At 38.6% G+C, this 26,562-nt stretch overlaps 2 protein-coding genes across 3 annotated transcripts; one reads left to right on the top strand and one right to left on the bottom strand.

Moving 5' to 3' along the window:
- Positions 1-304: 304 nt before the first annotated feature.
- Positions 305-11,627, top strand: LOC144662086 (proto-oncogene tyrosine-protein kinase receptor Ret-like). Its single transcript, XM_078522827.1, has 16 exons — positions 305-436; positions 1,063-1,467; positions 1,800-1,856; positions 2,190-2,264; positions 2,373-2,537; positions 4,428-4,446; positions 5,165-5,207; positions 5,485-5,719; positions 6,322-6,432; positions 6,574-6,758; positions 7,107-7,229; positions 7,624-7,694; positions 7,790-7,830; positions 8,408-8,504; positions 9,292-9,391; positions 10,555-11,627. Exons 2-16 carry the CDS (start codon positions 1,176-1,178, stop codon positions 10,639-10,641), a joined length of 1,701 nt encoding a protein of 566 aa, XP_078378953.1. The 5' UTR covers positions 305-436; positions 1,063-1,175; the 3' UTR covers positions 10,642-11,627.
- Positions 11,628-12,204: 577 nt separating this feature from the next.
- On the bottom strand, positions 12,205-26,558 carry LOC144662231 (uncharacterized). Of its 2 annotated transcripts, XM_078522999.1 has the most exons (9): positions 24,629-26,558; positions 23,047-23,384; positions 22,201-22,312; positions 19,350-19,523; positions 17,231-17,286; positions 17,020-17,069; positions 15,948-16,054; positions 15,503-15,559; positions 12,205-14,128 (listed from the first exon to the last, which is right to left on the bottom strand). In XM_078522999.1, exons 2-9 carry the CDS (start codon positions 23,359-23,361, stop codon positions 14,052-14,054), a joined length of 948 nt encoding a protein of 315 aa, XP_078379125.1. In that variant the 5' UTR covers positions 23,362-23,384; positions 24,629-26,558; the 3' UTR covers positions 12,205-14,051. The 2 variants fall into 2 exon arrangements, with proteins under 2 accessions (XP_078379125.1, XP_078379124.1); XM_078522998.1 differs by lacking the exon at positions 24,629-26,558 and having other exon boundaries at positions 23,047-23,403.
- Between the last annotated feature and the right edge of the window lie 4 nt (positions 26,559-26,562).

The raw sequence follows: 26,562 nt of genomic DNA, 5'->3' as shown, positions 1-26,562 counted from the left end.
TATTTATGTATGACAATAAATTTCGTCTTTTATTTTCCAGTATTTATCCCGCGTTACAAAGTCGAACCACTTTCTGGTTCATCATCTTTGATAACAGTTTTGGGCTGTAATGTAACCCTGGCGTGGTTTTGCCACGCCCCAAGTAATCACACTTTAGACAGAGTTTACTGGTGGCTCGTCTTACATTCGGTAGCCTCAAGGACGCCCCTTCTAAGTCTGAAACACCGTGCCGGAGGGATCGCGATTCCTTCACCACGCGACAGAGGACGGGTTGAATGGACAGGCAATGCGGGCCAGGGAAAGTTGTCATTTGTGATTCACAACGTGAGAAGTTCAGATGCCCTAGTGTATCGTATAAGTTTAAAAGTGGCTGTTCCTGAAAATGACGCTGTCACAGTAGTGCACCGAAAGTCTTATTTGAAAGTCAACGTAGCAGGTAATGAGCGCATTAACATGTTCTTAGATACATAAACTGTGCGCATTGATACTGATTACAATTGTTGTGAAAGCAATATTCTTGTTTGAAGTGATTCAAATGATTAGGGGACAAATAGTGTTTCGCTATTTCGTGCCTAACACACGTGACACTAGGTGAGAAAGTCGAAATCAAACTTCATAGGATGTGACCTATTCATTTCTAATGTTATTTCAGTTGTCTTCAATTAGACTCGTGTAGTTATAATTGTCGTAGGCCCCGTCTCTCGCATCTTCAGTGTTATGGTCAGCAGGGGACGTAAAAGAACCCACACACTTATCGTAAAGAGTAGGGCATGGAGTTCCCGGTGTTGTGGTCTGGTCTTTGCCCGTTTCCCGGTGCTTACTGTGAAATGCTCGGAGATTTTAGCTGTATAAGCTACTCTTCAAATCCGAAGGTAAATAAAGTGATGTGATGTAATGTTATCAAGCTGGTAGAGCATCGCACTGGTATTGCGGAGGTAACGGGTTCAAATATATATAATCCCGTTAAAGCCCTGAATTTTTTCAGGCTTCTTTTCGCAAATTGCTTCTTGCTTGTCTGGCCATCCAGATTTTCATCAATTTTTTTTCTTTTCTCATTTTTAGTTAATGCAAGTCATAAAGAACTTACCAACAAAACAGCGAGGCAATATGCTCACTTTGGAGAAAGTGCCATCTTGGAATGGAAATTCCAAAAAAACGGTCCGTCTTTAAAGGAAATGAAACCAATCAGAGCCTACCTTGCTATTTGGAACAAAGAAGATCAAAGTTTTGTGGAATTGTTTGTGGCACGCGTAGAAAATAAAACTCATGTTCAACCATTTCAAAGTGATGAAAAATTGAAGTACAAGGAACGAATAACCTGGACTGGAAACTTCACGGATTTGTTGTTTTCATTTATAATGAAAAATATCTCCTTTGAAGACCACAGGGAATTTTATCTTCTGGTTTGTTTTAAAGAGTCCTACAAAGCAGTATTTGTCTTTACTTCCAGCTACCTTGAGGTCCAAGGTAACTAAAATAAATGCCATTGCATGTTTTTTGGCTGGTTTTGTTTCTTTACTTCTTTGTTCGACATTGTAGTAATTTTATAGCTACACCTTTTTTGAATACATTTGATAAACCGTATAGTAAAAAAAAAACAATTTGATGCTTGTAATGTTCTGAGAATTTGGTGTAAACTATTTTCTTTTCCGGCCCCCAGTTGATAAGTTTCTGTATTCTCATCGCCTGCCTGCTAGGACTGCTAGTCATTGCACTGACATTGTAAAGAGATGGTAGATGTTGCTCACTGTTGGCAATTACTGTTCTTTATTTTAAAATTTTCATTCTTTTTATTTCAGCAACAACCCAATTGCCTACTCATGGCGAATTGTCTGACGAGCCGCATCCAAACACTGGTTAGTATACACAAATTAAAAAGAAACGTTTGATATATTTATTTTATAATCAAAAGTGAATTACAATTTATTATTAAGTAAGAGATTATATATCTTTTCAAATGTGAAGTTATCGATGACGTAGGTTTTACTAAGGAATAAAGCATGCCATATTTGGTCAATTAAGCGCACATATTGCTGATTTGCATGGCGCGAAATTTGTTAATTTTTTAGCAATTTCAGAACAAACAATTCGTATCGATACATCTTATTTTACCCTGAATCACTTACAGCTGTCAGTATTGTTATTTAATACTGTATTTGTATCGTTTTTACCATTTTTTTTGTATTAAGGCTTGATGGGATTAACCAGTATACCACCAACTCAGACACGAAATATAGAGAGAGGTGGCTTTTCTTCACTGAAAGGTAACAAACTACATACAGACTGGCGACTTCGACTCTGAATCTTAAAAGTAGGCTTCGCTTCTTTTTATAAATACTAGCTAGCTTACACGAGCCTTTTTGTCAATACAGTGAACCCAAAGCTCTCGGATAAAGATAATCCCACTCATTCGACGAAAGCTGACCGGGTTGCCCTGATTTCAGCAGTGACATCATCAGTTGTCGTCATCATCATCGCCATTATTGTCATCATAATTGCGTTTTACTGCAAAGTATGGAAACTAAAAGAACAGCAGGGTAAATTAACAACAATTCTCTCACTTATTGTTTATGGTTACGTTGTTGAGAAGGAAAACGGACAACACTTATGTGCGTGCGTCAAGTAAAACTACAGCAAACTCCCTGGCTAGTTACTCCGGCTCTACTCCTCTCCACTATTCAGATATTCTACTCGACTCGACTCGACTCGACCTTTACTCTACTCTACTCTACTCTACTCCTACTCTACTCTACTCTACTCTACTCTACTCTACTCTACTCTACTCTACTCTACTCTACTCTACTCTACTCTACTCTACTCTACTCTACTCTACTCTACTCTACTCTACTCTACTCTACTCTACTCTACTCTACTCTACTCTACTCTACTCTACTCTACTCTACTCTACTCTACTCTACTCTACTCTACTCTACTCTACTCTACTCTACTCTACTCTACTCTCACTCTACTCTACTCTACTCTACTCTACTCTACTCTACTCTACTCTACTCTACTCTACTCTACTCTACTCTACCTCTACTCTACTCTACCTCTACTCTACTCTACTCTACTCTACTCCTACTCTACTCTACTCTACCTCTACCTCTACCTCTACTCTACTCTACCTCTACCTCTACTCTCACTCTACTCTACTCTACTCTCACTCTACTCTACTCTCACCTCTACTCTCACCTCTACTCTACTCTACCTCTACTCTCACTCTACTCCTACTCTACTCTACTCTACTCTACTCTACCCTACTCCTACTCTACTCTCACTCTCACTCTACTCTACTCTACTCTCACTCCTACTCTACTCTACTCTACTCTACCCCTACCCTACCCTACCCTACCCTACCCTACCCTACTCTACTCTACCTCTACTCTCACTCTACTCTACTCTACTCTACTCTACTCTACTCTACTCTACTCTACTCTACTCTACTCTACTCTACTCTACTCTACTCTACTCTACTCTACTCTACTAGCTCTACTCTACTCTACTCTACTCTACTCTACTCTACTCTACTCTACTCTACTCTACTCTACTCTACTCTACTCTACCCTACACTACCCTACCCTACCCTACCCTACCCTACCCTACCCTACCCTACCCTACCCTACCCTACCCTACCCTACTCTACTCTACTCTACTCTACTCTACTCTACTCTACTCTACTCTACTCTACTCTACTCTACTCTACTCTACTCTACTCTACTCTACTCTACTCTACTCTACTCTACTCTACTCTACTCTACCCTACCCTACTCTACTCTACTCTACTCTACTCTACTCTACTCTACTCTACTCTACTCTACTCTACTCTACTCTACTCTACTCTACTCTACTCTACCCTACTCTACCCTACCCTACTCTACTCTACTCTACTCTACTCTACTCTACTCTACTCTACTCTACTCTACTCTACTCTACTCTACTCTACTCTACTCTACTTTACTCTACTCTACTCTACTCTACTCTACTCTACTCTACTCTACTCTACTCTACCCTACCCTACCCTACCCTACCCTACCCTACCCTACCCTACCCTACTCTACGCTACCCTACCCTACCCTACCCTACCCTACCCTACCCTACCCTACCCTACCCTACCCTACTCTACTCTACTCTACTCTACTCTACTCTACTCTACTCTACTCTACTCTACTCTACTCTACTCTACTCTACTCTACTCTACTCTACTCTACTCTACTCTGATCTACTTTATATAGCTAGTGTGTGTGAAAATAAACTTTGTCAGCTGTAGTTTTCATGTCTTTGACTGTGAGGACATAATATAAGTGTTCCCATTTTACCGTACAGGTTTGAAGGAATGTACAACACTCTGAGATAAATAGGTTATTAGATGTAGATACATTTGAAATATTTTAGAATAGCATACCTTCTTGTTTTCTTTGTTGTCACAGGGCGAAACCTTCAAGAAAGGTAAGATTAATTTTACTGTTTCTTTTGTATTTACAAATATAGTTTTTATTTCTTTTCTTGTATTGGTGGTACTTACACATCATTCTATATTATATTAGTGGTAAAATGTATATAGAATGATCGATAAAGACACTTAAAAGAGAGGAATTGTTGCCGGGTTCTCACTGTACACGGGAATTCTATCGGTTTACGGAGTCAAGGCGAATTCTAAACAGTTGTCCTGCGAAATCGCGCAGAATATCGCTTGATACTTAGCCGATCGATGAGGCCGTTGGCCGAGTGGGCTAAAATCAGACGATCAGTTCCGCAAGATTGAGCAGGATAATTGTTTTATTATTCAACAATTTGACACGAAAGAGTTTTACAAGACGTCAGGTAAATCGTGGCAACTAATATCGCAAGATATCTGTTATGTACGGACAAGATAACAATGACTTCCTGATCAGGTATGCATGCGGATCGTGACAATTTGTAGAATAAGTCAAGTATAATATTAACTAATAGGGAAAAAACCTGAAATTAAGCCAATTATCATTTGGCTCCACTAATTTTTTCCCGCGCTTGCACTTTTTCAGGCGCTCATGTTAGCTTTGTGATGGCTTTATTTAGTCAGTTAACGCACACCTTTCGTTAATTAGTAATTAAAAATAACGTTTGTTACCAGCGTTTTTCTAAATAACAGTTAATTATAATCAATCATTAAAATGTTTATCTGTAGGCGGAGAGACGTTGTAGTGGAGTTTATCTCAGCACCGGAAGAGGTAAAAATAATCAGAGTTTTAATAACCTTTGAATTGAGGTCTAATTTTTTTTATATTGAGGTCTAATTTAGCCTTGCAATATCAAACAGACAATTTGCTGAAGATAATTTACAAGGGGTATAATTACATGTTACAATGTATATTTGTAACACGGAATTCTCAGATTTCAAGAGCATAGAATTAAAAGGCGAAAATCAAAACTAATTAAAACAAGAGATTAACTTTCGTCATCGTCATCATCATCATCATGATCATCATTTTTATATTCAACAAACAGCATACCGAAGCTGACGACAATAAATCAACAGATTCTAATTTCCTCCACGAAACTGAGACTGCGCCTGCTCTGGTGCCCAGGGCTCCCCGTTCATACTCATGGGAGTTTCCAAAAGAAAAACTTGAGGTCCTTGAGATTTTTGGTCAGGGAGCATTTGGACAAGTTGCCAAAGGACTTGCTTTTGAGATTGCTGGTAAAGTTGGTTGGACTGTGGTCGCAATTAAGATGCTCAAAGGTTTGTAAGCAGTGAACAAATTTTCCGTCATGCATATAATAAGTGAAAAGAGCGGATAAACAGCCGTTTAAAAAAGGCGTTTACCTGATTCAAACAGAAATTTTAGTGTGCTGCACAAATGTATGGAAAAACTGTGGACCGTTGGAAAAAAATACTTCAAACCAGAACCGTGTGGTTGAATTTGCAAGTGAAACTATATATAAGCAACGGTTTAGATACACATAGGCAAGTAAAAATAAACGGTAATAACGAACGACGTTTCGGAGTCGTCATGACTCCATTATCAAGTTCACAAAAATTGAAAAGAATAAACTGTCAGAAAAAAGTTCACTTAAGATTAACATTTAGAAGACTGTCCACAGCCTCTCTATTTTTCAACGCAAAAAAGCGAGAGAATGGGCGAGCTAAGCGAGCGTGAGCGCGAAGCGCGAGGGAAGTAAACGCTCATGTGGTAGCGAGAATGCGATTTTGTTTTGAAACTTAAGAACGTTTTAACGTTGCAGTTTTCGGGTCCAGAGCAGCTCATTCTAAACCATATGATCACATCAGTCTATACTATCTCAGCAGAGCACCCGTTTGTCTGTATTTATCCTCCTCTTTAGATGACGCTTGGGAATCTGATCGGCAAGACTTGTTATCAGAACTGTCGATCATGAAAAAGCTTCCCCATCATCGACACGTTGTGAAGCTTCTAGGCTGTGTCACTACTTCAGGTACATTTTGCTCTTATGGTGACCATTACATTCTGTTTTTTCAGGTCATATTGAAGAAAAAGGCCTGCAGGCAACGCCACGCCCGCCTCCCAAAAAAGGCAACCAATAAAAGTTCATTTTTCTTCTCTCACTTTATGACAGCTTATCCTCTGGTGATAGTGGAGTTTGCTTCTCATGGTGATTTGCTGGGCTATCTTCTAAAGAGCCGAGGTCTCCCTGACACATATTATCAGACAACTGGGAAGCTGACCCGAGTAACTGCCAAAAAGATGATGATGTTTGCATGGCAGATTGCCAATGGAATGAATTTTCTCTCCCAACACAAGGTAACTATCACCGGGCATTATATACAAATACAGTGGAAACTCGATTCCCCGAACCCTCGATTTCTCGCAACTCCCGATGACTTGAGCCAACAGTTGTTGCCCTTCCCTCAGTCAAACATTGCAATTTTTACTCCCGATTTCTCAAAGCAATTTTCGTTCCCCATGGTGGTTCGAGAAATCTGGATTCCACTATAAAATAGTATAAAATGAAGTGAAATACTGTCAGAATTTAATTTTCCAGACGTCACTTTAAGTGCTTACAATAAGTTTTAAAATATGTTCAACTTTATCGCGTTATTTAGAAGTTTTCTATTTTTACACAATAACAATGATTTTATGAATTCCAAGGTGGTTCATCGTGATTTGGCTGCTCGCAATGTGCTGGTAGCAGAAGGAAATGTTTGCAAAATTACAGACTTTGGAATGGCTAGACAAGTGCGTGAAAACGAAATTTATACAATGAGAGCTGGGGTAAGCGATTTTTTTTTTTGTCAATTGTCTCTATTGCTTAAAAAAGATAAAGATATAATACGCTTCTACAGTTGAATCCTGCTAACTCGAACCTTTTTCGATTCCCCTCCAGGTAATTTTCTTACTAATTTTGCCCTCGATAACTCGAATCGATCCCCGGTAACTCGAACCTAATTCAATTTCCTTTGAAAGTTCGAGTTATCGGGATTCAGCTGTACTAAGCAAGCTAAAAGAACAGTATGATTTTTTTTCACTCATATTTCCTGCTTTTCAAACCTTACATCTTCGAACCAGATAAATTAGGTCAAATTTTTAGTTTTAACTCTGCTACGAAAAAGGTGCTTCTTTTCAACATTAATTCAACTGCATTATGTCTCTTCTGATCTATCATAAGGGACGTGTGCCAGCCAAGTGGACCGCTTACGAAGCACTTCTGTATGGTGTCTACACTACTCAAAGCGACGTGTGAGAAGAAATATTTTGTTGTTACTATTGTCATGTTAATATTACACTATTGTTCAATTCAACTTAACAATTAGTGTACCTGAATCTTTCTTCAGGTGGAGTTACGGGGTCGTCATGTACGAAATTTTTACTCTAGGTAAGCTGTGACTAGAATGTTGATAGCAAATTATTCCAAATCTAACTTTTCGTAGACGTTTCCGTCCAGTAACAAAATTCTATTTTTTTTGCAACATGCAAACATGGCTGCCGTTAAATTTTGGCTCCCAGAGGAGTCATTTGTCAACAAAATTAGGATCAATTAAGTCTGGCGCCCCCCCCTCCCCCCAACATTTTGCCCACGATAGTGGGTTGTTAGGTGGGGGGGCCCCTGATCCCAAAATTAAATGACTTTTATTTGAATAAAGATCAAGTAAAAGTAAATCAGTGTATGAAGTTTAAAGGCTATCTAATGGGAAGTTACAGGGACATATATATGGCCAAAAAAACATGAAAACGAAGCTAGGCAGGCCAGGGTGGCTTTTTCCATACAAATCTCTTAGATTTGAATGAGGCACAAATCTGCAGCCTTTTAACCAAAACCACTGAAACTTTTTGTTGTAGCATATTACTCCATATATTTTCATGTGTCGCCAACAGCGTTTTAAGAAACCTGACAATACAATAGAAATGAATGACAACTGTTTTTGCATAAGGTTTACTATGTCTCTGTTTAGGTGCTGATCCATATGCGGGAATTAAAACACGTGACATTGCTGATTTGCTTGGGAGAGGATTCAGAATGCGACGCCCAAAGCACGTCGACAAAGATCTGTAAGTATATAGAAACCCGCCGAACGGCAACACCATACAGCACCTTCTTCCAAAAGGAGTCTGCGTTGGGCCAAGTGTTCCATACCGCCGGAGCTTATCCCGGTGTCTGTAGCATTAAGTGACTAAGGTTGCTTACCATTTGCCGGAAGCTTAAGGAAAATGATGGGATGAAATCAGCCAACCAACCGGAAGAAATGACACTTATCATTTATTATACGGTTTCTTGTTATTGTTTTCCGTTGATAGGAGACTGGAAAAGGGAAACCGTACAAATGGTAAGGAAATTCCAGTCGGTTCATTCCAACTGAAATCACAGGACAACCTCTGAACGTTGTCCACTAGTTCCAACTAGAATTCCCGGAAAATCAACCTTACCATTTGCATTCCAACCGAAACTTCCGGTTTCCCCCATCCACCACCCCCACCCAAGCATTAAAATTCACCAGTACCCATTTATACACCTGGGTGGAGAGAGGCACTGTGGGAGTAAAGTGTCTTGCCCAAGAACGCAACACAGTGACCCTGGCCAAGGCTCGAACCTGGACTGTTCGAACCAACGAAATAATTTTAATGACACCTCGTCTCCCACAACTTCTTACCATACAAAATTAATGCAAATCTTAACTTCTCGTTCTTAAAATCTTCAAACCACCAAAGTCAAGTTTAGACATCAGTGGCTTCATAATTGGCAACGGTACTAAGGTCATCACTTTACAGGGTTCCATATTGACCCAAAGACAGTGTAAGTATACTACCTGGTTTTTTTTTTTCATTTTTTAACTTTTAGGCATGCAGTCATGTTGTCATGTTGGAACGAAGATCCTCAACAGAGACCAACGTTCAAGTCCTTACAGGACACACTGGAAAAAATTGAAAAACAGCAAACGGTATGAAGGTTATCTGTGTATTTTTAGTCCAGTACGGGTAACTGCAATTATGACTTGGTTAAAACAGCGCTTGACTGTTGACGGCTTCGCAAGAACCTATTCATTGTCATCATCTTAACACGGTGTTATAACACCAATAGTGTGAGCATGCCCCGCCATTGTGCTCTGTCTGCTGCCATGAACTCCAGATCTTGATCCATTCCGGCAGCTAAGTTGGCATCCCTCTCAACGGTGTCTCTCCACCGAGTGGGACACCTTCCCCTTCTTCGCTTGGCGTTCTCAGGCCTCCATTCCAATAAAACTTTATAAAGTCTTTCCTGACCTATTCGACCGACATGGCCAAACTATCTTAAAGGAGCAATGTCACGATATTTTAAGTCATTTTTCCGATTACTTCCAAATTGAAGGAAAGCTCAAAGGAATAGATGTGTAATGTAGGAAAACAACAAAGGAGTAATCAAAACCCGGAAATAACCAAGGATGGTTTCGTATCACGAAGTTTAAGACAGATTACGACTGACAAACTTGAAAGAACTGGCAGATGAGTTTTCCGTAACCGAGCTCCTTTAACCTTCTGGCCTTGAGAACGCAACAACCTATTTGAAGGACAGAAATACATTTCACTAAATGAACCTACCGGTTCATTTAGCTCCCCAGCTCAATACCTAATTAACTACAAATTCCTGTAATACCTTATTTCTATTTTATTAAGAATACGAACAAAACTGTAAGCTTTACTATGAGCTGAATAAAAAAATTATTATTATTATTATTATTATTATTATTATTATTATTATTATTATTATCTCGGTGCATTATTATTATCTACGTATGTGCAATACTGAGGCACTTTAAGCATCCTACTTTTAAAACGTTTCCATTTCAAAATTATAGCAAACTCTTGTCGCAAATTATATTTTTCATTTTTTGCGCGCGTTCACAAATTTCCTTCACTGTGGCTAGGAGAGGGGAGGGGAGGGGAGGGGGATGGAATGGGGTACTCAAGCATTAAAGTGACGTGGGCATCCAAAGTATTTTCGTGAGAGCTGTAAGAACGAAATATCTATATTTTCAATTTTTGCTGGAATATCATATTCTTAAACTAGAATGCAACTGAAAGAGAACGTCTGAAATACTTGTTGTATTATTGATGTTTATTCCAGGGCTATATAAACCTTCAGTCCTTTACTGAGGCCAGCTATGTCAATGTTGACAATGCAAGAGAAACAGAAGATGAAGCCATCTTGTAGAGACCATCTGACGACATACAGCACAGTTAGAACAGCTGAAGCAGTTGCGGGGAGCAGCTACACTCAGCATGCCCCATGTAGTGTTAGACAGATTATTTTTATTAAGAACATTACTTTCAATGTTGAGTCCAGATTGTTGTTATTTCTCAGTAACACGTTCGACAACACTACCTCGTTACAGTTGGCAAAAACTACTCGTAAAACAGTTTTCAATAAAGTTCGATTATAGTTAGTTTTTTTTTTTATCTGTACTTGACTGCAAGTTAAATGGAAAAGGCGTGTAGAGTATTAAAGGGGCAGTGTCACCAGCATTTAGTGCCGCTATTCGAAAATCCAATAAAGGTGTTGGTATGAATTGTAAATCCACCATGCAACTGTGGCCTGGCCTTCCTTAAATGTACTGTACTTGTCGTAAAAATGGTTAGAAAGTGGTTTGGCTACAGACTGGTGGGAAAGAAGTGGCCTTAAACTTGCCGAAAAAGTCGGGCCAAGTTTACAGTTTTACTTGGAAGAAAATTTCTTAAAAAACATTGATCACGGTTTATTCACAGTCTTGGAGAATGAATTTATGCCTTTCTTTTGTTGTTAAAGGGTATTAAGCTTGAGGTTAACTCGGGTGAACGGGAAATTAAGTATTGCACATAAAACTTTCACAGGAACGGTGGTTGGGTAGTGGGGTGATTGCATGCAAAAATGATGGAGATGCTCGCCGGAAATTTTCTAAGTTACCCTTTTGAGGCACCAGGATCTCACTCAGTGGGCTGCGTTTTTTAATTTGCTGGTAAAAATCTCAGAAACGTTGCGAAGTGGCAGGGTTGCACGATCACCTTTCGTAATCATCAGTCTAGACTGCTTAAATATATACTTTTTTGTAAAAAAATGTCAAACGTGTTTCAAAGCATGCACTCCATTAGTGTTCTGCTGGTTATAAATAAGCCATTTCAATGCAAGAACAAATAGAACGATTCAAACCACTCTGTTTAAAAATAAACTCGAGACTATTAATATAATGTCCTGATTTGAGACGCTTAAAAATGCATACATATAAGCGCTCGTCTCCACCGGAGCAACATCAAACCCTTCGCCAATTTAAAATTAAGTCGTTTACTAAGCCGTAATTTTACCAACCCGCAAAACGATTTAAAATCGAGAAGATTTTTCAAATTATCCATGATCGTCTTCTGACAGAGAAGTCACACGCGCTACTTGTCCCAAGTTTGATTGAGTGAGGTTTTATCTACGATGAAGAGGTTTTTGAAGGAGCACAACAGTTTCGATCTTTATTCTTTCTTATGAAATTAAGTGCAAGGGTTTATGATTTCTTTCCTCAAAGCAAAGGCACTGGCTAATTTATGCGAGCGCAACGACCGTCGAATAATCGTCGAACATGCGCAGGCTACTCTATAAACTGTACTTCCCACAAAACGTATTCTTCACGACAACAGATACATCTATTTCACGCGCCGATATCATCAATAAACTGTCTTCACATATAAAGAAACCTATCCTTCATCACGACAGACAAATCATAAGTGTTAATATTGTTTATTACGGTTACAATGGTAAGGTTACTTAATATGGTATATTTCAAGAATTGATACAAATCAGTGGCGTATACGTATCCAGAGAAGCTCACAAGGAGGGCGGTGCTCCATTATGAAGGGGGGGGAGGGGTAAAATTTTTCGGTCCTTTCAGCCATTTATTTTAAGGCGCAGGCATGAAGGGTATAAAATGGGGGGAGGGGGTTGGGCATATGGGCCCCTTCCTTAGATCTGCCACTGCGAATTATATAAAACGTGTTAAGACGCACATCACAAAATGTAAAGAGTAGAGTATTTTCTCCAGCTCAAGAGCAGTTCGAGGATGTAAATCAGCAAAAATGGCCTTCAGTAACCACGGCGGCTGGCAGTTGTTTATTAGTGGTTTTATTTTTATTAAAAAGCGTCTCTAAAAATCATGAACGGGAGTTTGTCATTCTCAAGATAAAGTCACATTTCACCTTGATAATATGCGGCATAAAGAGGCCAATTTATTTCTTTCGTCATATGACTCAAGGCAAGGCAGATGTCGATCTTTATAGTTCAAGTTCACTGATTTCTCAATAGGAAAATGCTCTACTTGCTCAGGTAAAGCGAATAAAATGCTGGTTATTCTTGAGGTTTATTTCAATATTCTTGTCGTTTCAAAAGCCAAGAATAGTACATGCAACTAACTAATTACAAATACCTCTTGTATACATTTCTGCCATGAGTATATATATTAGAATTACTATAAAGCATTATTACTTGTAATCAGTACATGCAGATATTAGTGACTCATATACAGTACAGTCGCAATTAACCTGCCAAACTCGAAAGGGTATTAAGCTACCTTGATCGCTACAAGTGCACATATCTTATCTTTTGTTGTCTACATTCTCTATTTTGTTTTTTGACTTGCATTCTTGCAATTTTTTTCTTAACTGTGCATGAATGCGAAAATCTTGATATTTTTAACCTCCTGGTTTTAACTGGAACTAAAAACACGATAGAAACGGAATGACCGTATCAACTGACTAGCCTAAGGAAAAATTTGTATGTTTACCCCTTTAGTTTTAAACTGTTATTACATTTAAATAATAGATAACAGTTGAACAGTTGCTACTATTTTTTGGGTCTACACAATACCACTAGTCAATTTGTTAGTAATTTCATTTCATTACACAAGGACAGAATCCAGGACTTTTCAAAGGGGGCTTGCTCGTATCAAATATTTTGTTTAGGATTTTACTTCAGTCCCACGAAAAAAGGGTGGGGTCGGGGTGGATATTGGCAAATATTTTGGTTCATATTAGCTAAACGTACCAACAATTTGTTCCTAATTTTTTTGGCAGTATGCTTGTTGATTATCATACCTTTTCGGTGCATTTAGAGGGTGGCATGGCTAACCATTTAATCAACTCCACCCTCCCCAGCCCCTGATCTGCCCCAGTGACAAATTGTGCATCTTATTCTATTAGTATTTATGAAATTTAGAATTCAGACTTTGAGCTTCAAATTGAATCATAAAAGTCTCTCTTATTTCGTTTCTACCTACCTACCTACCCACCCACCTACCTACCTACCTACCCACCTACCTACCTACCTGCCTGCCTCCTTACTTACGAACTAACTAACTAACTAACTAACTAACTAACTAACTGACTTACTTACTTACTGACTAACTGACTAACTAACTAACTAACTAACTAACTAACTGACTGACTGACTGACTGACTGACTGACTGACTGACTTACTTACTAAATACTTACTTACTTTACTATGTTTTTAAATGTTGTAAAGTGCAATAAGATGTTAACTAACTAAAGTTTTAAAAACTGTCTATGCAGCAGACCTGAACAGGTCATGAATAATCAGATCATGATCAGGTTCACTTCACAAAAAGGCGGCCTTGAAGATTTTTATATATGCCATTTGTGTCGAAGCCATAAAGGACGCGATTTGTACCTAACAATAAAAACAACAGATTTAATAAGGAATGTGAAGGATAATCAGCTGCCTGAGTGGGAGAGACATAGCTCTTTAGATTTGCCGTGACGAACTGTTTACATTATAAAGGTAAGATGTTTAAATCAGGCAATGTAATAAACTGAATTTTTACAGAATTTGATCATGCTCAAAATCAACATCAATTCTTTTTCCAGCTTTTTGTAAAAACGGATAATTAATTATAGTATTATTCCCAAACTGATTGGTCGAGAAGATCAGGTAATTAACAATTATTCGCCGAAGGCGAAGTGAATATTTGTGAATATTTACCGAGACGAAGTCGAGGTGAATATTCACCAATGTTCATAGACTGCCGTTCTTTCCCCGCGCTCATCGATCGAAAAATTAGAGGGCTGTGAACAGTCTACAATGTTCACTGAGCCTGGGGAGGATACCTGTTTTAGTGTCATTTTCAGAGGTGAATACCAAGAACTACCAACTAAAGAACTAAAACATGGAAATAGTAAACACAAGTACGATCAAGTACTGGCTTGCATACATGTAAACCAGTTAAATACATCTTTTGCAAATCAAATTTAGGCAATAAAACGGAACAAATGAGACACAACGAAAAAGACATTCATCTGATACCTTTGTTTGATCGTTGGTGACTTACAGACAATTATATTGTGTTATCAGTCGGGAATTTGAAGTCCTCCTAAAATGTTTACGAAAACCGAAGCAGTTCCTGGCTAAGTTCGTAAATTTTGATCTGAAATTGAGTAGGGGTTTCAGGAAGCACGCCGCAGATACCCCCTCCTAAAGTTCTCGAAGATTACTTTCCCCCCCGGGACACACACACACCAATCCCTGGGGGTGTAATCAAAAAAGTTTTATACGAGGAGGCTCCGCCCAGAGGTCCGACCCCTTACCCTTTTATATGCCATTTTGACAGAAAAGGCACCTCTTTCGTATACCTTTTATTGAAAAAAGGTACCCCTTTCATATACCTACATGACACAACATATGCTTAAAACAGGACGTTTTCTTGACATTTTTATGTAGCGCTTAATAAATTAAGACGATACAGCCATTAGTTGCGTCTGTTCGAAATATTTAATTTAAAGGCCTTTTTAAATATCTTAATGACAGAATTTCCTACCCTTTAATATCCTAAACTTGCGTTCCTAACCTTTTATATACCAGAAGCCAGAAAAAGGTACCCCTTTCGGGCGGAGCCTCCCCGTATAGGCCTTTATAGGGAGTACCCCTCCCCCGGGCACCAAACTCACGTTTCGATTCCAAGGCTATTTTACTTCCCGCCCTAGGCACTTCAAGTGCACACAGTGCAAATTGGCAATTTATAGTGACCAACGGTGGCAATTAACTCACTATGCTTAGAAGAACTCCACGAACTTCCACATTCATCGTTGTCATGCCCATCAAACACTGTAACAAAAAATGAAATCTCACGGATTCATAAAGAGGAGTATATTACAGCCGGAGAAGTCAAACCGCCAAAAAAAGGCGGGAATTGGCTGGCCGTGTTCCCCAGACCAATGCTAGGAGGTTTTAAGGTCAGTTTGTCCCGATGGAGACAACCATGACGCGGCTAGAATAAATAACAATTTTCTCAAATAAAATTGGCAAGGTTGACAATAGAATGTCCAAAGTTTCTCAACTGTCTATTTTTACAAAAATGCCAACAGTTAGCCTCTCCTTGTTACACTCGCTCCCTCCCAGGTCTCTGTTCCTAAGGTCAAAATCTTAATTTTTATGTTAAATATTAATATGAGTAATTGCATTTCATATATAATTACTGTCATGTTTGGCTTACCCTTGTAACGGGCTTTGTAAGTAAGGTATCCTTTTTCTATCCCTCTGCAGTTCGATTCCCACTTGTACGGGTAGGAGTGAGAAATAATAATGCGAGGACAAGAGCCGCTAAGATAAAAAAAAATAAGATACATCGGCAAAAATTAGATCACAGTTTTGATTGGATGGGAACGTCACTTATAACTTGCCACAACAGAACAAACAACCTTTTTTCAGATCGAGAGACAGACAGTCAGACAAAGAGCGAACTAACGGACATATTTACAGCGGGCAGACAGACAGAGCGAAAGGCAGATAGACAGACAGACAGACAGACAGGCAGGCAGAGAGACAGACAGACAGACAGACAGAAGGGGATACTTGATTCTCGCTTTCTGACTAGACGGATCTCCGTAGAGCTACAATTTATCTCTGCTCGAATCTTAGACGTTAAGCAATCGTGTCCAAGGGTTCTGAGCGCGACCAAGGGTTCTGTGCCACGTGTCCAGGGTTCTGTAGAATTAAGCGATTAGGATTATTTCTACTCCCCCTAGGTGGGATGCTGGTGAATCCGGTAGGAGAGCCCCTAACATCCAATTTTACGGAGCCTATTTGTGCACCTGGGTAGAGGTAGGCACCATAAGAGTTCAGTAGTGCCCAAGAAACCCAATGCAATGACCTTGGCCAGGAGCTGAAAACCGCACAACTCGATCTAGAGTGAAGCGCAAGTCCCTTACCCAGGCCATAACTTTAAATAACTTTTTTTTTATTAATTATTAGGAGGGAACAAAAAAACAAAAAAAAAAAAAAAAAATTAAAACAAAATAATTTTTAAAAATAAAAAAAAATATTTTTATATATTTTATTTTTTTTATTTTAAAAAAAAAAATTCACCACAAAAAACCCCACCCCCATTGAAACCCCATACAGATCTCCCGCTCATATTTTATCTACTACTTAAATTTTAACTCTCACTAGGTTAGCAGGTTATCACTGGAGATTAACGTTTAAACGTTTAATGGAGGAAAACAAAAATATCTCATTTAAACCCCTGTATTATGCCAAATGAAAAGATCTTGCTGGATCTTTCTTACCCACTTCCACCGGTACAAGCAGAATTAAAATGTTTTGCTCCACTTGGAATCTGTAGAAGAATAAAAAAAATGAATTGCGTATACAATTGTCCACACGGAATGAATTAAGGTTAGGCTACCATGTTTTTAAAATGCATACCGTAGTATTTTATTTTACAACAAGGTTACATAGAAAGACAAAACGTAAGGTGCAAGTTATTCAAAATCATACCCCATAAAACACAGAATAATTCGACGAGGGCTTCAAAACATCAACTCTGAAAGCTCCTGTGTTAAACGAAAAGATACAGAGCTACGAGAGTTAGCTACAGAAAGCTGAACTCAATTAAACTGTATTTAAATTTATAATTAAGGCAGGGCTGATATGGTTTTATATCGGCCGTTTTTAATTATCTTATCTGTCACCTGACAGAGTCAGTTGGACAAAAAGGTGTTTTTGTGTGATTGAAAAGACTGAGACGGAAGCCGCCAGCTGCTGGACTTCGAGTATAAGTTGGACAAAATTATAAACCAAACTTATTTACATCTTATTGCAAACTTCTGTGTTACTGTTTCAAATATCTTATCAAAAGAAATCTAACAAAACCAAAAATCGAAAACAAATTTCGAAGCTTGTGCACTGAATTTTACTGAATCTCTTAAAAGACAATTTTACAAAATAGCTACACATGAGATTTTACCTATAGTTTACATAGTTTTTGTGAACTTTAAAATTCCTTTCTCAGGCTCCGATAAGAAATTGTTGTTGGTGTTATCACGGATAATTATTAACATCCTTAGCTTTTAAAAAGGGTATAAAATAACGCAATACGACTGGATTTTTGTCCAACTAAAATAAATATTCTTGGTTTTCACGTGACGTCATCAAAATTCTGAAATCCAGAATCGCAAGACCCCTGAGGTATTATCCTTCACTGGCTATTAGACGTCCTTAATATCTTGTTGAAGGTTTTAAGCACGATAGCATCCGCCGTCTTTAAGATAGAGCATTTTGAATTTCGAGGTTTCACGCCACACGACATCAAAGTGACCGCCAGAAAGCTGTCACGTAGCGTATTTATTCGATTAAGCGCCCAACCTCGAATAAGCGCCCACCTCGAATAAGCGCCCACCCTGAAGGTAGGAAAAGTTAATAAGCGCCCAGCCTCGAATGAGCGCCCATGTTGGTGCCCCTCCGTATGGGCACCAACATGGCGTTTCCATACTGTGCTATCTAAATTTGTGCGGAATATTTTGACGTATAACTCGAGTACGGAATACCGTACAGACCTGAGACTTGGACAAGTAGACTAATAATAATAATAATAATAATAATAATAATAATAATAATAATAATAATAATAATAATAATAACAGTTCTTAGCACGCACTTTACATACGTCTCAGTGCGTTTACATTTGAAATTTAAAAATAAAAATATAAAAACCCGATTTAAATTACAATCTGATAAAAATACGCTACGGATAACCTAATTTAATTACAATTGATAAAAAATAAAAATAAAAATGACAATAAAAACATGGCGAACTTGTTAAAAATATATCGACCTAAATAAATATGTCTTTAAAAGTGTTTTTTTAAAAGTGAAGACTGAAGGGGCATTCTTTACTGTTGTTGGTAGTGTGTTCCAAAGTCTCGGCGCAGCATATGGAAAAGGCCCGATCTCCGTATGTAGAGGTGGCCGATCTTGGAAATTTAAGCAAATTTTGCGAGGCCGAGCGTAGACAACGTGATGGCACGTATTGGTCAAGAAGATCTACAATGTATGACGGAGCATAGCCATTCATAGCTTTATAGGTAAACAACAAGATCTTAAACGAAATGCGTTCGCTAACAGGCAGCCAGTGTAATTGTTGTAGAATAGGGCTTATGTGATCCGTGCGCTTTGCCTTAACCACCAATCTCGCAGCAGTGTTCTGAATGCGTTGTAACAAAAAATAATTTGAAGTTCAGTAGAGTGGCAAGCCGTACAATAGACTATTGCAATGTACTATGTAGTAATTTTTTACTCAATAGTTTTGGATTTACTTTTTTTGCGGCGTGACAGTGGCGTGACAGTGAAAACTAGCAATTATTTGATTTCCTGATGGATTCCGTCGTATATCAAAGTTAAAAACGATAATTTGATTGCCAGTCATCAGCCCTGAGTCATGATAAAGAAAAAAAAAAGGGAAACATGAAATACTTGAAATGATTGAGCTTTTTGTTCTGGCCAAAGGAAAGTGGCCGTAGATGAAAGGGTGGACGTATGGCGGGGTTCAGCTTTGGAAGCCTATTCACTGTTCTTTTTTTTAAATGATAACAATAAGCAAGATGACATGTCTTCATACCATCGTAGGCCGAAGCAATCCAGTGAATATCTTCGTCTTTCATCTTCCGACTCGGTAGGCTGTCCACATCTTCGTACGGAACACAAATGCTTGAATTAAAACAGTTGTGTTCCCGTTCACTGAGATGATTTTGATTGGAAGAACTGATGCTTACAACCAGAGTCCAACCTCCGCCTACATAAGAAAAAAAGTTTCAGTCCAGAACTTTTAGTCGATTAAAGAATATAAGATTGATGTCACTGCGTTAAAAGAAAGGTAAAGATAAGGTCAAGAGAATATGAAGTAATCTCTTGATAAGATCTGTACCAAACGGGTGTCCAATTCACTTCTCAACCGTTAGGCCTCCGCGCCGAATATGAAGGATAACGTATATTACTTTAAACCTTAAGGTTACTATTGTTTGCGGCTACTAATTTTAGCGATTTTTTCTGAGCAAGATTTAGCGACTATTAATTTAGCGATTTACCAAAAATTTAAAAAATAGTGATATCGTTTGAACCAGTTTTTAATTACCCGACGTTACTAATCGAACCAAATCGAACGTTCGATTAATCGAACTTACTCGAACTGAATCGAACTGTAATCACGCGATTAGGTTCGATTAAGTTCGGTAATCGAACAGAATCGAACTCTCACAAAAAATTTTGAGTAATCGAACTAAATCGAACGTTCGATTAAGTTCGATTAGGCTCGATTAAGTTCGACTGGGTTCGATTTGAAAATCATGGAAAATGGATGTTGATTAAAAAACAACGGTCGTAAAATTCACGGTCTAATTACATTTGGCTGCAAATGGCGGTATGTTCCCAATAAACGGGTGTGAATACGAGTGTCACAGGCGCGGTTGTTTAGCCCAGAACAACGAATAAATAAACAGAAAGGAAATTGATGTCAATTTTATTACTGTTTGTCGCTTATTTCTTCACATTCTTTCAACGTGTTTTGTACTCCAATTTGATTCAAGGCTCTCGATAGGTTTCTGGCTTTAGTTCTCGTCATCTGCACTTGGACCTTGAGTGGAACATTTATTCCCCCGCCAACCCGCCAGCGTCCTCTGGGATCGTCAAATGGTTGTCCAGTAACCACACTAAAAATTTAAAATGTACGGGATTAAAACAGTGATTAACTCTAGGAATGTATAAGCCCCATCACGGTGACAATAAACGACGAAAGAACAATTACATTATCGGAAAAAGATCACGAGAATCTCTCAAAGCTACTTCCCCAAATGAGAGAAATTGAGAAAAAAAGGCAGATTGAAGAGAAAAAAGAAAAAGAAAGCAGGCTCCAGCAAAAAAAGGCGGGTGATCCTGAAGATATGACTGTTGCTATTCTTCGCGAAATCTTAACCGAATCAGGAGTACCCTTCAAAACATCTGATAAAAAACAAGTTCTTATAAACAAAGTCCGCGAGCAAAGAAATAAACGACAAAATCGTACTGAATCTACAGAAGTCGACGTTTGCTTGCAAGCGACCATAACACAGGAATTCACAGAACAGCAAACATTGAGCGAAGAAGACAGACTAGGAAACGACCTAGCTGATGGCTCAGAGAAGTTGCTCAACAGTGTCCTTAGAACAGAATGCCGTTTTCAAGTTATTTATTTTGATTCTAGACGGCATCGCTTGCTAAAGATATTGATCATTATATTGTTTTTTCTAGCCACCTCTGTAGATGTGAACATGTTTAAGCTCATTGAAGGATTTTTTGCATGTGTTAAGCTGTTGAGCGACCTTTTATGTGCTGAAATCGCTGAATTTTTTTTAGAGATTGCCATACTGTTAACGACTCTGTTGCTAATTTTAATTGCTTTCCTTGCAAATATGGCGGTTTCATTTATCGCACGTTATCTAGATCTCATAATCTTAAGTAACGAATTCCGCTTTCAAGGACGGGTTTTTTGCAGTTAGGTTAACTTATGTCAAATAACTTGAAAACAGTTTTTTAGCATTGTTTCAGTTTATAATATTTTGCTTGGGTTATAGTGTGCGCAGCTGACGGTTTTGTTGGGGAGCGAGTGAGCGGCAAGGTCGCTAGAAACAATCGGCAAAGTGAAAGAAGGCGAGTCTTCGCAGTAATCTCCCACGCGTGCTTTCCGACGAAATCGCCAGCTACGCAGACTACTTGGGACTCCATAGGTTGATAACATGAAATAGAACTAGAGTGAAGGAGGATTTATTTTCTATTGTCTGTTGAACTTTGCGTTTCGGGTTTTTTTGCCGAAAGTCCATAAATAAAAAATTTATTCATTTATTACTGTTACTTAGACAGACTGTTCAATTATCTGGTTGTATGAGGGTGAATTTAAGATTTGTCTTTTGTGTTCGATGAAGTTCGATTTGGTTCGATTAGTTCGGAAATCGAACGGAATCGAACTCTCTCACACAAAGTTTTGGGTTCGATTCTGTTCGATTATCGAACTAATCGAACCGAATCGTTCGATTAAGTTCGATTCAGTTCGATCAAGTTCGATTACCGAACTGTTCGATTAGTAACGTCGGGTTAATTAACATATAGCTAAGATGGAAATAATATTCAATAAAAGAACAAACTCAGTTGAAATTGAACGAACATTTACATTGCCAGAAAGAACAAAGTTACCGGCATCCATTCTGAACAAAATTTTTTAAGTCGACTATGTTTAATTTTTTTTTTCTTTTACGGTGGTGGGAGGGGGTGGAGTACTTATTTATCGAGTATTAAATTTGACCGAAACAAATTTTAGCGACTACTAAATTTAGCGATGTTTGCCCAACTCGCTAAATTCGCTAAAATTTGTAGCCGCTAATAATAGTAACCTTAAGGTAGTTATTAAGGTATAAGCTCATTGACTGTCAAATAAATCCTACCATGGTTATCCATGTCACAATAAACCTGCGCCATTTTGTCTTTGACTGTGATCCAGTAGTAGCCACTCTTTGCTTCTTTATGTGCGTCTTTTATTTTTGCGCAAGAGCGATACTAAAAAATAACGAGAAAAAGAAATATAACTTTTCACCCTCATCTCCCCCGCGCTATTGTTGGGTTTTAAAGCGTGCACAAGCAAGTGGCGAAGCCGCGACAACGAGCGGCGCAGCCGCGAGAGGCTTTGGGAGAAGGAGTTGAGGTATTTCAACTCTTCCTCCCCAAGCTTCTCGCGGCTGCGCCGCTTGCGCGCTTTAAAACCCAACAATTCCAACAACATTTGGTAATTACTAGACCGACGATTTCCGAAGATTTTCCGAGGAATTTCAGAAAATGCTTCAAATTTCGGATCATTTAGCATTAAAAACTCGTCAGCAAACATGACGTCATCGGTATCTTCACAATTGTTCACAGTATAATAAATGCTTGTAATTCAACACATTTTGGCCTTAAAATGTTATTTAGATATTTATGTCGCAGTTAAATTGCATGAAAATGTTTAGAAATCTTATCTTCAAGGAGAAATTAACATACATTTGGAGAACTTTGTTACTTAACAGCAACGTTTTGGATTTTTTGGAGCAACTTTCGAGCCACTTTTTGGATTTTAGAGCAACTTTTGAGCACCTTTTTTAGAAATTTCGAGCAGTTTTAAGACAGCCCTAGGTGAGAATGCTGCGGTTATCTTCCACTATCTTACATTTTGGCTGGGGGATGTAATAAAGGGGATCTATGCCACGCGCAGAATGGGCTCCTGTAAAAACTCAGCGAGTCACAACTAATCATCTGACCTGGGGATCCGGAGTCTGGTACGGGTAGTCACTGTACGCATGCCATTCTGAGCCAGGTCCATAATCCCATGGGTGCGTGGATCTATCGGCGTCGTTCAGTTCACAGAACAAGCCTGCAAACCGGAAGTTGATGCTTTTACATCGTGGTTCGCTGGCACATTTGACCAAGCACTCGCCAATATTAGCTGTATTTCCGCTTGATATCACGTGACCCTTCAGGTAATTTCCTCTTATTGAATATGCCCCAGGTTTGCACTGCAGCTGATTGGCACTTGTAATAACAATTGAGGCAAGCAACCACAGTAAACGATCCATGTTGAATGTTGAGAATGCAATTTCTTAAAATGAAGAAAACGATCGAGAGTAAACATTAGTTAATAATAGTGTTTGGAAAAAACACTTTGACAGCAACTCAAGAAACCGACAAAGGATTGGAAACACTCTGTCACTCTGACAAAATAAAAACCATATTTTTTTTCCATTTATATTTGCGTATTGTTATTTTACGAGGATTCGACTCCATTGTTTTATTTGCTTTGCCTAACATCTCGGCGTTTAATTTTATAAAACAAAAGAAGAAAATTCGAGGATACCTAAATACCGAGCCAGGACTCGAGCTCAGGACTCGATCTCGGGACTCAAAATTTCTTTCCGGTTTGCTTGCGGTTAGCTTTCACTCCGGTTTGCTTGCGGTTAGCTTTCACTCTGGTTTGCTTGCGGTTAGCTTTCACTTTGGTTTGCATGTGGTTAGCTTTCACTCTGGTTTGCGTGCGGTTAGCTTTTACTCGGTTTGTTTGCGGTTATCTTGTATTTGTTGGTTGGGGCAATACTATATATATTTACTATATATAAATAGTGTAAAACTTACAGTTATATTATAGCATCAAGATTTTTTACTTTTCAAATTCTAAAATAAGTGCTGACTTGAGTCCCGAGCTCGAGTCCTGAGCTCGAATCCTTTACATTAAAAGTATATGAGAGAAAAAATTATATGTTAAGGAATTCACATATATGCGCTGCGGATGAGATGTAAAGTAAAGAAATTATTCTCGTAGTGAAGTTGCAATTTTTTCAATTGCAAATTCAGAACGAGGTTATTTCTTTACTTTACAGCTCGATCGAGTTAACTTTACTATTAAAACCAATCACAAATGGACATTTTCAGCAGTAACGCATGATTTGTTGGGCGACACGGCAAAAACAGAGAAATGTTCTTCAGATACTTTCAGGAGCCCATTACCGGCTCCTAATACTTTCCAGTTATTCCACGCAAAAGAAACCTTCTATTTCGAGGCAATTAACAATGTCAATTCCTTTTCTGGGCGTAATTAATATTAGGCGTAAATAAGTACGCCTTATTGGAGTCGTGTTAAACAAACAACAATACAGTTTCTTGCGACAAAAACAAGCTTAGAAGCCCATTTAACTCTTTTTAAAGACTTTCAGTAAGGTTAATTGATAGGCAAAGATAACCTAATGTTTTTCATTCTGTCGATAAACTTCGGTTTTTATACACAACTATTTCCACAATTTTAAGTCTGACGTTTTCTACGGAAAAAAATAGAAACAACGTTTTACATACCTTCTAAGTGATTATTTTTTGCGTAATATCTCCCGTAGTATAAACGGTATGGAGGTAAGGCAGTGTTAGGAATGGTGTGTTTTTCAGTCTCTGCCAAAACGTTGTCGTCACCTTTAAGTTATTTTGCGCTTAATGCGTACAATAAATGATTAATGGCTGTTAATGGAAGACAAGTGTCAACCTTTATTATTCAAATTATTCTCTAAACTACTTTTTACCCCCATTGATTATTTAGCATTTCTTTGTTACATCGGCGAATTGCCAAAAACAGATACTTTGTATTAGCCGTTTGGCCAAGAGTTTGAAAGAGTTCTACAAGACTACGAAAACAAAAAGAAAGTAATCTCTATTTCCATCTTTTCTGTTTCTATCTCGAGCCCTTTAGAAGATACAAGCCCATAAACAAGAGCGGAGGAAATTACATATCAACGTTCAACTAGTAATACGTGACTCGCAGGGCCTCGCGAAGCTCTGGAGTGGATTATTTGAAGTTGAACATTGTACATATTCAATTTTCCACAGTAGGCAGGAAGATATATTTGTTAAAAACTAGTAACGGGCATGGCCGCGACACCCTCGTTCTTAGGGTCTACTCCGCTTTGAAGATGGCGGCTCTTTCAGGTTCGTAAAGAGGTATAAAGCGTTGGGAAGCGCAGGCTATTTTCAAAATCATCGACAAATTATTGGATAGTCGCATTTTGGACATTTATTTGAGGGCATTAAAAAAAAAGAAGAACGAACGGCAGGAGGATTCGAACCCTCCGCCCGCGCGCCCCTGATGGCGATGAAAGGTTTATAGCCTGAATACCTTTTTCAGGGAGTATTATGTGGAAATCAGTGTTATTTTAATCCGAAAAGAAAAACGATAAAAATGAAAGGCTCAGGATTCGAACCCACAAAAAAAATAAGGAAAAAAAAAAAAAAAAAAAAAAAAACCCTAGCCGGATTCGAACCCGCGCCCTCAGTCCCGAAGATCTGATTTCAAGTTCGACGCCTTACCATTAGGCCACCAGTACGCGGCGGCCGTGTGACGTCATTTCCGCCACACACCAAGCTCACAAATAAATAAATATATATATATATATAGACCGTAAACTCCACACGAGATTTCATCCCGCCTGAGCCCTTTGAGGGACAAAATTATACACCCCGCTACGCTCGGCCTTCGGCCTCCCTTCGCGAGGAATGACAAATGAAGCATTTGAATTAACCGCAGGAAGGCAACTGTGGAATCCTGATTTTTCGAACCTCCAAAAGAAGCAAAAATTGGTTCGAGAACTTAACTTAGCGGGAGTTCGAGACATCGGCGTAAAATTGCAGTGTTCAACTTAGAAAAGTAATCCACTAAGAGAAACTAAGTTCGTCATGGAAATTCTTGTTACCACGTCATAGACACTCAGCCGTTTATTTATTTTATATTTTTTGTTTGTGTCACTAGATTAAAACTTGAGGCGAAGCCGTGAAGCAATGGTTACTTTTTGATACTTTTCTATTTTTTTTTACCGTAAACATGTATATATTGTCTAACTCCCTTTCACATTTATCTCGACTAGATTGTCCGAAAAATTGGGTTCGTCATGGATATTTATGCTACCGACACTGCATCTCTTAAATGGAGCGACGCTCGAACGACTTGCCAGAAGCTGGGAGGAGACCTCGCCATAATCAGATCAGAAGATGAGAATAACTTCATACGTGACTTGGTAATGAAACAGCAACCATTCCAAGATTTGACAAAGCAAATTGAGAGAAATGCTCAATTTCTTACTTACTTACCTACTTACTTACTGACTGACTGACTGTCTGACTGACTGTCTGACTGTCTGACTGACTGACTGACTGACTGACTCATGACTGTCTGACTGACTGACTGACTGACTGACTGACTGACTCATGACTGTCTGACTGACTGACTGACTGACTAACTTACATTT

The sequence above is a fragment of the Oculina patagonica genome, chromosome 8 (assembly GCF_052425735.1).
Source record: "Oculina patagonica isolate OP01 chromosome 8, crgOcupat, whole genome shotgun sequence".
In the NCBI taxonomy this organism is placed as follows: domain Eukaryota; kingdom Metazoa; phylum Cnidaria; class Anthozoa; order Scleractinia; family Oculinidae; genus Oculina; species Oculina patagonica.
This window is presented reverse-complemented; position numbering and strand designations above follow the sequence as displayed.

Bases quoted from the DNA above. Each gene is read 5' to 3' on its own strand.
- LOC144662231 (XM_078522999.1), bottom strand. From the start codon at position 23,361: ATGGATCGTTTACTGTGGTTGCTTGCCTCAATTGTTATTACAAGTGCC. The intron at 22,313-23,046 runs GTCAGATGATTA...GTTATTTTTTAG, and splicing joins ACCAGACTCCGGATCCCCAG to TATCGCTCTTGCGCAAAAAT. The intron at 17,287-19,349 runs GTATGAAGACAT...CGTTTAACACAG, and splicing joins GATTGCTTCGGCCTACGATG to GAGCTTTCAGAGTTGATGTT.
- LOC144662086 (XM_078522827.1), top strand. From the start codon at position 1,176: ATGAAACCAATCAGAGCCTACCTTGCTATTTGGAACAAAGAAGATCAA. The intron at 2,265-2,372 runs GTAACAAACTAC...TTGTCAATACAG, and splicing joins TGGCTTTTCTTCACTGAAAG to TGAACCCAAAGCTCTCGGAT. The intron at 8,505-9,291 runs GTAAGTATATAG...TTTAACTTTTAG, and splicing joins AAGCACGTCGACAAAGATCT to GCATGCAGTCATGTTGTCAT.